Source organism: Homalodisca vitripennis, chromosome 8 (genome assembly GCF_021130785.1).
Source record: "Homalodisca vitripennis isolate AUS2020 chromosome 8, UT_GWSS_2.1, whole genome shotgun sequence".
NCBI lineage: Eukaryota > Metazoa > Arthropoda > Insecta > Hemiptera > Cicadellidae > Homalodisca > Homalodisca vitripennis.
This window is the reverse complement of record NC_060214.1, coordinates 25,454,625-25,466,281: the sequence shown is the minus strand read 5'-3', so window position 1 is coordinate 25,466,281 and position 11,657 is coordinate 25,454,625. Positions and strand designations below refer to the sequence as shown.

At 30.4% G+C, this 11,657-nt stretch overlaps 1 protein-coding gene across 1 annotated transcript; it reads right to left on the bottom strand.

Annotated features, from left to right (window-relative positions):
• Window positions 1–2,382: 2,382 nt before the first annotated feature.
• Window positions 2,383–3,105, bottom strand: LOC124368088. Its single transcript, XM_046825363.1, has one exon. It carries the CDS (start codon window positions 3,103–3,105, stop codon window positions 2,383–2,385), a length of 723 nt encoding a protein of 240 aa, XP_046681319.1.
• Between the last annotated feature and the right edge of the window lie 8,552 nt (window positions 3,106–11,657).

The following is an 11,657-nucleotide window of genomic DNA, read 5'->3' as shown; positions in this document are numbered from 1 at the left end:
TATTAAAACGTTTAATTTGTTTTTAAATATAAAATTAAGAAAAATTATAAAAATAATTTTGCTATTTACTTCTTTCTTGAATTAATCTAAATACATTTTTGTATGGTATGGAGTAAATTAATTTTTAAATTTAATTTGTTTCAATCACTTAAACTAAGTTCTAGTAAAGAGTGAACAGTGTGTTTTGAATCAGTGTATTACAATAAATTGTATGAATAATGCGATACACATTTCAAAGATATTTCAGTTTCAGGTAAAATATTTTACTAAGCACCGTACTGAATACGCAAAGTTCATAAAACACATATCATGCCATTTTTACTGACATATACTAATACAATTCTATGAGACAAAAGAAAAGTTTACTTTACCTACGAGAATAGCCCCTACCTGATCATAATATACATGTCAAGCTGCAATAATTGAAACATTGCTTGAATAACATGCTATAGCAGTATTCTCAGTTGGGGTTTGTTACACAAACAAACAATATTGTGTTAACGACAGTATTACAACAATTGTAATTAATTCAATTGTATTGCAGAGCGTATTCATACATTCTGGGGATGCAATCAAACTTAATACGAGGCAATAACAATTACAGAATAATTATAACACAATAATCTCCATAGCAACACCTCTGATTAACAAAATTTACAAATTCTTAGCCTATAGTTTACTTCTAAAAAACTGTTTTCGTTACATGTAAATTAGTTTCCAAATTATTTATATATCTTCTTATTACTGTATTAATACCCTTTGAAAATTCTATAAAGGAATTTCGAAAACAGGATAGGATTACGCCGTACCATGGGTCAGTTGACAGACACTTATAAGGTTTGCTTGCAGCATTTATAATTTGTACCTCATTTCATTCTGTTAGTGAGGTTGAAACCTATTATTATGTCACAAGTTGAGTAAACTGATAGTATTTAATTGGTATTTCAAAAATATTTAATCTGAGATTTCTCTTTCAACATCATAGTTTCTCACAAGGCAGTTGTAAAAATGTTTGCTTTCACTTTTTTTGAACCACATTGTCATATGCACGATAACCAAAATCTACTTTCAGGTCTATAGGTTAGTCGTTCTTAAGGTATCATGCGTACAGACATATACGAAAGCAGTAGTTGGTTAATAAGAAGTTACTATGAATATTGCAAGGTTTCACAGTAAGATTAGTTCATCTAAAATGGGTTTATTTTAAACTAATATATAATATTTTGACCACCAGTTTATGTGTATATTAATGATGTTGTTATCTAGATAGATGAACGTTTTCGTTTTAAATTTTATATCACATGCATCACAGTAGTCTTTTATTAATTAATATCCCAGTTAACAAATCTTCTGTTGAAAATATTACGTAAGCAAGGCCAGACCAGAGTAAAACTTTTTACACCTTTTTCCTGTTTTGCTAAGTATTATACTCCATTTCATTCTCTTTAAAAATTATATATCTTTCATCACTGTAACTTACCTACATGGCCTTGAAAGTATTAAAAGAATATATCAAGACACAGTTTTTTTTTCTAAGCAACGTCAATAGTGTGGCTATACTACCCATGACGTCATATAGTACAGTACCATATGTTTTATACTCTGAATTTTTGTTTGCGTTGTTGGTCATAGTGACAGTTGACTAAACATCAGTTTTATCTGTCAGCTGTCATCTGTTATTTTGATTCCTTTCACAATACAGTAAATTTAAACTTGTTTCTAGATTACATTTTGTATTTGGTTGAAAGAAAAGAGTCATTTGCTAAATTTTTTTTTTATTTTACGAAACGTATTAGTTTGTTTAGTGGACCTCGGAATGCCAAGGAGACGATTGAGTTATTAAACCAATAGCAAACAACATCTACCCCCAACCAGTTCAGTAAATAGGCCTAGGCCTACATTGGTAGGTTTATTTATTTATTTATATACGGAGAACTCCATTTTACAGATAAGTATAACTAAGGCTGACACAAAAAACGTGATCATAATCTAAGACAACAACAACGATTACAACTAATACAATATTATGGCAGCAGAACGCTAAATTATGTTGATTTGAATACATTTATATTTGCCACAATATATTATCTAAGTACATGATCAAAGACAGAGAGTTTATGCATCGATAAAGACAATATTAATAACAATATAATGGTAATATTGAAAAAAAAAACAACAATAATAATAATATTAAAAAAAACAACAATAATAATACCAAAAACTACAACGATATAGCAAATAAATAAAAAGAATAAATGCTAATGTGAATACAATAATGATAAATAGCAAATTAGCAACAATTATACTAGTATGAATACCAAATTTTGCTAGTATATAATAAAAGAATAATAACAATAAGAGAATAATAACAAAAACAAACATTCACCGGGGAACCTGACTCTGAAAGATTCCTCTGATCGCAGATTGGCTGTCATCAAAGAAGTGGAACTGGCGACACAGCTGGTTGCCCAGTCGATGTAATCGTGGAAGAGGACCGTGCATGATGCAGTTGGTGGGGTGCGACCGACCAAAAAACAGGTTGCATGAGCGGGTCAATCTTGAAGCACGTAGATCAATGCGACAGAGTAGGTCAGAACAATCGACCGTGCCAAGAAGAACTCCCCATAGGAAAAGAGCATCAGCTTGTTGCCTTCTAGTAGACAGAGGGAGAAGTCCAAGAGAGGCTTCAACTACATCAATGGGTACATCAAGATAGTTATGACCCAGCCTAACACCGACAGCTCGGACGAAGCGTCGCTGGATCCTGTCTAGACGTTCAATGTGATTGTATTGATAAGGGAACCAGACAACAGAACAGTATTCAAGTATACTCCTTACCAAGGACTTATATAGGATATTCAACGCCACAATGCCAAGACCACTCCTTGAAGCTCTTAGTATGAAGTTGAGCATTCTTAGGGCTTTGCCGCAGATGAAGTCAATATGCTTATCAGGGCTAAGATCTGCAGAGAAGACGACACCAAGATCACGGACGATTATACTGCGAGATAGAACAGTTCCATTGAGCACGTAGTCAGATACCACAAGAGTTTGGGCAGAGCGAGTGAAAGAAACCAGTGAACATTTGGCGGCATTTATGCTCATAGCGTTAGTGATGCACCAGTTCTCAATTAAGCATAGGTTCATCTGCAGTGTCTAAGTGTCAGAAGGGACCCTAATAGCACGGTAGACCTTGACATCATCCGCAAACATTAGGCAGTCAACATTTAATGACTTGACCAAGTCATTACTATAGAGATTGAAGAGAAAAGGGCCCAGGCGTGACCCTTCAGGGACACCAGAAGTGGCGGTGAAAGGTCTTGATAGGGCGCCAGCGAAACTAACTAGGAAAGTTCTATCATTTAAGTAGGAGTGAAACCAAGAAAGTAGGCTGCCACATATACCATAACCGTGAAGTTTGGCCAGAAGGTACCCATGACTGATAGCATCAAAAGCTTTGCTAAAATCAATATAAACACTATCGACCTGGACACCACTCGAGAAGGAAGACAAAATGTAATCCTCATAAACAACCAAGTTGCTAACTGTTGACCTACCCCTGACAAAGCCATGCTGCTGTGGTGCTATGATATTTTTGAATTGGAAGCTCACATAGTCAAGAACTAAGCTTTCGAAAATCTTCCCCAGAACTGGCTGAATAGCAATAGGTTGGTAATTGTGGACATCAGAAGAATCAGACGACTTATGAATCGGCACAATAAAACAGCTCTTAAGTCCATCAGGGAATATACCATCCTCAAGTAATCTATTGAAGATACCTGTAAGTTGAGGCTCAATAATGGGAGCACAGAAGCGCAACACGGATGGAGGAATCAAGTCAGTCAGGCCCAGTTCCCTTGGAAGTGTCCAATGAATAATACCTATTATTTATTGAAGGTTTCATAAATAATACCTGCTAAAAATTAGGTTTAAATTATTTCTATATATAAAATATCAGATGACGGTAATAGCTTATTCGTTCACTATTTTAGGGTAAAGCCTGATACATTTAACATTAAACTTTAACTCCCACTGCTTCTCCTTGTTAACAGCATACGCAGTAAGAGTAAATTACGCCGAGCAGTTAGTCTAACTCATTAACGTTAATTACGGTACTCTAAGGCATGTCTCATTATTTAGATATCCTTAGTGTGTTTCAATATTAGTCAGTTAATTAGTCGATGAGTGGCTTAGAATAAGAACAAAGTTGCCTATCTTACTTTAATTAATTAATTATATGACATATAATATACGGTCATATATTGCAAACAATTTTCTCATACTATGATAAGACATAGGAACGTATTTTATACTTATTATTAATATACCAGAATATAGTTAATTATATTCACATATTTCTATTATAGACATACTAGTTTTATTTCCAATACAATATTTAGTGAATAAGTTCTTTAAAAGTTATTGTTCAAACCTCAGTACAATAAATTTGGTTAAAACATAAAAGTTCACAATAAAAATGTTGGATTTCTGGTAAATTATTGATATACAAGACTTTAACATTTAAAAGCTAAGTTTTATTATAAAGAAATAATTGAATTAATAATTAATTGATCACGTGGCAGATTGATCTTTAGTTAAGGGGTGGTTTAATATGCTAAGAAAACTGATAAAAATTTATAAATTCGGAAAATCTTAGTACATACAAAACTGGATTATTAACAAAAATTATTTTTTCAAAAATGAAATTTGTGTTAAATACTGATAGTATTCTTGAGAATTTATAATTAGTAAAATGGAAAGTCTATTGGTTTGAGGTTGGGGCTCACCAAAATATGTATACTCTTTAGCACAGAGATTATCAAAATGGATTTAAAAACGGCAATAATGTCTTTGTGTTTGTTCCATCTTTAATAAAATTTGAACAGTTTGCATGCAAGCACTAGTTCTGATGGGAATAAAACAGATTTTTTGACAGTTCATATTTTTACCTTATTTTCTTCTGAACATTATTAAATATATTAATTTTGATTGAAGAGAATTTGGATCATAAAATATTTAAAAGGAATAATTATTTGCATTATTACTTAATTTTCTTCAAAAAATTTTCAAAACTATATGTTTGAGAAATAAATTTGGGTAATTCTAAGTAAATTAAAATGAAAATTTTGATAAGTAAAAAAAACGATTTAGTAATAAAACTATTTTAAATTACAAATAGATATAAACCCAGTATATGTTATTATATATCTAAATTGTTTAAATCAGACATAAGTTAATTATGCAATGACAAAATAAGTTTCTTTTGTTTATGATACCAGTTTAGTTTTTCCAATCTCTGGAAAGGATCCCTAAACTATGTTTAATTTATAAGTAATATATGTTGTTATCATTTTAATAAATCTTGAAAGAAGCATAATGTTAGGTTTTTATAAAATAAATATCATTTTATCTCTTTTCCGAATTAAACTAAGTATATGTCTATTTGTCTATTACAAAAAGAAAATTCACAACCAACTTTTGAAGTAGCAGATTCTGTGGTTTAGAGACAAGGACAGATTTCTACTATGTAGTTTCACATCCTTGACAAGTTGTCACATAACTCATCTTTGCGTAAGATTCCGGACTTGTATGAAAAATATATAAATTATCTGTATAAAATAAATAGATGCAGAAGAAGGAAGAGAGAAAAATTTCACAATTTTAAAAATTGTTCTTATGCTACGCATTTCCTTCAGTTTAGCGTATAATAAATTTGTTACACCTTATTAAAAGCTTATATAAAATCGATCGTTTAGAATCATCCTACTTTACTGGGAAGAAAAATTTAATTTTTCTTTTTCTAAATATAATAACAAATCGATACTTGTGTAGTTCAGTAAAACGAATTTCCGTTTGCAAAATCTAGGCTAAACTATACTAAATAGTATTTTATAGTTATAAACAATATAAATACGCAGTGAGTAAAATATGATTGACATACATTTGTAAATAAAATTATTACTCACAAAAAGTGCTATTGAAATTTACATAGTGATATGTTAAATTTAAATAAACATTTTAAATTACAACTATTATTTACAAAAAATTTATTTAAAAACAAATGGTTTATTTAAATTAATTTGAATTATTGTACTTCCATGTAACTTCTATCGCATTACTTTTAAACTCAAGTGTAGGATGAGCAAATGACAATTCAAACACTCTGTACAATATCCGAACTAGTAGAAGCTTATTGATGAATAAATATTGAAATAATATTTGCTTGATAACTACCTAAATATTTTTAAACATTTTTGAGGGGGAAATTGACAAGGAAAAAATTAAATTTTACGGAAAAATTTTTCGAATTTTATAATATGATCATACGATTCGAAATTTAACGTTTTACAAATTTTATTAGAGGTATATTAATTATTTCCATAAAAGGAATGGAAGATCATTCTATGCGCTTGCTTTATGTGTGATCTAATCAAAATCTAAATCAAATCAAAGCAATGAGTGTGAATGCTACATATTCTGTTATAGGACCATATCAACAAAAGCGATATTACAGAATATACAGGATAGCCACCAAAAACACCATCCATACTATCTCTTACAGAGGAATTGTAACAGAGCACATTGTAACAGGATTATCAAAACACACACTTTGTAATTGGCGGGCTGCATTAGGAGAACTATCGCAGCTACAAATACCCTTACATAGCTATACTGTATTATAAACTATTCATTAAATTAATCTACAAACTAAAAGTTATATGGATAAACATTCCGGGATAGAACTTAGCACAAATGGGCGGATAGCTAAAAATAATTATTCTTACGTTAAAATAAAATGCAATTTGAAAATTTAAAGTCACGCCTTCTGTAAGAAAGGAAGGATTTATTGTTTTTAACGAAACTAAAAAAGTATTTAAATAATTATTGTGAAGATTGCAATCGATATCTCAATCCTCTTGGAATATATCCAGTCGTATTAGAACTTAATTACACTCTGTATAACTACGTAGAGTGTGTCATAATTTTTTAGAATCGATAACTTGGAGTATGTCCAACCTAAAAGCAGGCACCATGTAGTTTGCTCATTATATTTAACGACATAACTAAGGCTAATGAACAGATGTGTTCCCATTAAAAGTAAGTGTCGCAGTTTCTCTTCTCCAACTAAAATGAAATTAATGCTCAAAATACGACAACCTTAGTTAGCTTATCATCTAATAATTTCACCCTTAAATCTTTGGCTACCAAGCGTCTCAATATATGGTAATGTGAGTGTCACTAAACAATACTACTGTGACTCTCGGTAGTAAATGTGTGAATGATTATACAATTTTCTGTGTTAAACCGGTGAAATATTTTAATCTGCAGTGGCTCTAAGCATTACATATATAATTGTTTTAACAGAAAACGAAATGTATTAATGCGTTTATTTAAGAAATTGGTCTGCGGAAAACTGTAATAGAGAAAGTGTTACAATAATTTAGTTATTGAATCCAAAAATCCTTGTAGAAAATATTCGAAATTTGGTATGTACAGAAAAAACTTTACATGCTGCGTATTAAAATTTTTCAATCATGAATTACTTTTATTACTTTTAACTCATAACTGAATATTTATGAGGTCATAGTGTTTATTATCAATGTTGTATTTATATATATATATATATATATATATATATATATATATATATATATATATATATATATATATATATTTATATAACCTATAAATATATAGGTTTTATTTGTATATTTTTTATTTACTTTAAGAATCTTCGACTCCAGGCTATGTGAGGATCTTTTCAAACAGAGTCATACCTCTATAAATTATTTGCTCTCTTGATTACTCAAAAATTACTGTACTTAGACGTTTGGCTTACTTTTCCCAAAAAGCAATAGCGGAGTTGCCTTTACATTTAAACCTTCCAGAAGTCAATTCTATTTCACTTATTAAGTATAACAATAATGGATAGAAATACAAGGAAAATATTTGAACTTTTTATTATAATTATTTATAATATTAGAAATTCAAGATGTTAAACCCCGTTAAATACTTATAAAAACCATCAAACTGTTTATTTATATACCTTCAAATATATACTCTGTAGGAGAACATTGTATATGCTCTTCAGATAATGCTCATCCGTTACAACGTGGTCACTACTAGACCAGCAGCCATACCTGACAGCTCAAAAACGTCACATGTTCATGTCAACATTCTCTTATCAACCTCAGGTCGATAATATGTACTTTGTCTCGGGGGATGTTTTTCGTTCGTCAAGCCTGCAGCGATGGTCGAACGTATTGGATTGAAATTTAAAACTAGCTATGACGTCACATCAATTAAGAAATGTTTTATCTTGAAATTTTGTTGTCTTTGAGAAGCGTTTTCTTACAATTAGTACTATGAAATTATGCTTAAAAGTATTTTTGGTTTTTTATATTTTTGCATACAAAACTTGCATTGGGTTTTACAATAATGTTTCAAGCAGGAAGGTCATAGGATTATATTCTATAAAGAATTACAGTGCTGTTAAATTCCTCTCCTTAGACGAAATTAAACCTTTGTTAAAAAATTCTTTCATAATATATACTGAAAATCTCATTTTACATTATACATTTACAAATATGGAGTTTACTTTAATTTGTTATTAAGCATATAATAGTGAATTACAGAATATAATTTTTATGACACCAGCATATTTCTTAAAAGTTAATTGATCCCCTGAAATTCCTTTACTTTGAACTTAGAGCTATAAATTCACAAACTACTACCCGTTTAGTGCAAGGTATCACCAAACTTCCAACGCCAATGGCCAGGAATTGGCCAGGAAGCTGGATAGTTCTCCAATTTTCCGCTAGACCGCGCTCACGATTGACTTAAACTTTGTGTTGGCCCTATCTGCAAACTCTTGATTCCGACATATCAGAGACGATGATTACATCGAAGCTAGCCAATAGTTATGGGTTTTATGATTTTACGTTTAAAAAATAGTTAACCAAAATAGTAATAAAATTTAAATAGTTACAAAACGTTGTAGTTAATAATAAAAACCTTGTATAGTATGAGTTGACGTAAGCTAAATTATCTAGAAAACAAGGCAGTATAAGTTCTTAACAATAACTTGAAATTAAAAAGTTTTAAACAAGAAAGTGCAGCATTTGAATTTGTATTATATACTCGTCTTATTACGTTAAATGAAATAAATTAAAACATAACGATATAATACACCCATTATGTGCTAAAGAAAATATGAGCTACTATTAATACAAATATAAAAATTAACGATAATTTAGAAAGTTCTATTTAGGGGTCAATGTCAAATTCATAAGAATGATTTAGACATACAGTTGTACAACTTTATACCTATGAGAAATAATTGACTTAAAGAAATATGTGTTCTCTACAACACAAAACTAGTCACCGGGTTTGCACACAACACTGAAAATTATATGGATTCTCACTGTAGGTTCTAAGTCTATTGGCACTTGATGATAGACAGTTTGTCTTGTTATAACAAAGATAAAAGTGCTTCAGATTTAGATCCACCAGTGTCAAATTACAATAACTATTTACTAAATATTGATCCAAAATAGTTTAAGAGACATTCCTAGAGTTACCTGAAACAATTTAAGAAAGTTTTGTAGGTTTGTACTGGCCTGCCATCATATTTAGTTAGCATACGCATTTATTCAACGTAAAAGAAAGTTGGTTCGATCAAAACAAAGAGTTCCATTTTCCCATACTTTGCGTATTTTGCAGGTGATAAAGCAACATGAATATGGATGATTTCTCAACAATTTGACTCTGGACTTTGCACATGTCAGCATGTTGTTGTTTTATTACATCACTGTGGAAATATTCTCGGTGTTTCGTATTTATATGAAACAACAATGTTTGTTCTTTTTGTTATTTTTTTTATTTTATTAGAATACAAATTAAAGTTTATTTGCAGAATCCGAAGAAAATGTGTTTTTGTAATCTTTGCTGGAAGTTTTTGGGTATTATTATTACTTATAATACTACATACTATTTGAAAAGTCATAAGTATATTATTAGAAAGAATATGATCTTATCAGAGTGAACAATGGATGAATCAATAGAGTTACACAAATAATGTCCTGAAATAGTGTTCATAACTCCCTGTTTTGTGTTTATTTGTTTGGCTCATTTCATTTGCAACATTTTCCATTCAGACCAATTATATCTTAGTATGAATATTTAACTTTAAGTTGTATTGTGTATACAAAGTAAAATTGGACACATTTATTCTACACCAATTCAATATTTATTTAACACCAAAAATATAATTCTAATAAAGAAATTCTTGACATTTTAGTTAAAAACAATTTGTATTATTAATTTTATCAAATTCCGACATTAGTATAGTAAATTTATTTAGTTATTTATTGTTAAAAAATTAAAGTAAATTATTAGAATCACTTATGTTGGATTTTAATGATCTTAAACAGAACGGAGCATTATTTTGATAAATCCCTAAACCACATATGAGAATAGTAATTTAAATTACACATCAAAAACATTTTTTTCAATTTAGTGATATTGTTAAAATGCACTACACCAATATAATATTTTTATAATTTAATTGAAAACCAGCATAAATAGCTGATTGTCGGTTCTAGTGATACTATTACAGTATGGAACACTCATATGCTACATTAAAGAATGTTGCGCAAAAGTCGTAAGCTCGAAGTATACTCATGACATTAATTAAGCAAATATGTCTATGGAAATGTTATCCTAGAATATTTAAAGTTTATCCACTGTAGCAAAAGCAAAGAGTTCTTGGCCTTTGAGCCTTTGGCAGGTCTCGGCATAAAGAAATTCCAACTTTCGCAACTTTTTGAAGCTTTTGGAAGCTTCCGGGATCTTGAATTTTTGGTCTTTAGCAGTTCTTGGCCTCTGGCAGTTTTAGCACTCCCCGAACTCAAGCATCTCTTGGCCTCATTTAAGTCTGAGCCTATAAAAGCCTCTACCTCTGGTTATTCCTGGCCTCTGAGATATCCCGACTTCTGGCAGGGTCCGGCATATGAGACCTCTTAACCCTTATCAGGCTCTAGCCATTGGCTGGACCAGATACCGGATTCTTACAGCTCATGGCTTCAGAGTACTTTTTACCTCTTGCAAGACCCTGCTTGTATTGTAGTTGTGTTTAAAACAGTTTTGGCCTTATGGTTTCTTCCCTCTTGCTCTAAAATCGGTTATGAGTTATCTTTGGTTATTCTTTGTTATTTAGAATTTCGTGTACATTTTGGCTATAATCTATCCAACCATAAGATATTGTGTGTAGTTGTTTACAAGGGGTTTCTCAAACCTCCAGTCCACTATTTACATAGGGATTACTGTATGGTCTGGATCCACCAAGCGAATTTTAAATAAATAATTAAGCTATTAGAAATTTTTAAACTTATTTGAAACTATATCAACTCTTACAGGATGATTTTTTTTAAATAGAGGGCCTTGGATTCAAATTTCTTAAAGTTCAATAGGCATTATAGGTGAAGTATTACATCATGTTTAATTTTTATTAAATTTTTAATTCATTTTGTTTAAACTTTATAAAATGTTATACATTTTTGTTAGATAGAGTAATATAGATATTGAGAAGACAAAGTACTATTACTTGGAAGTCATTGGAAATATTACTTTAACGGAGGTATAAAACCCACGTTAAT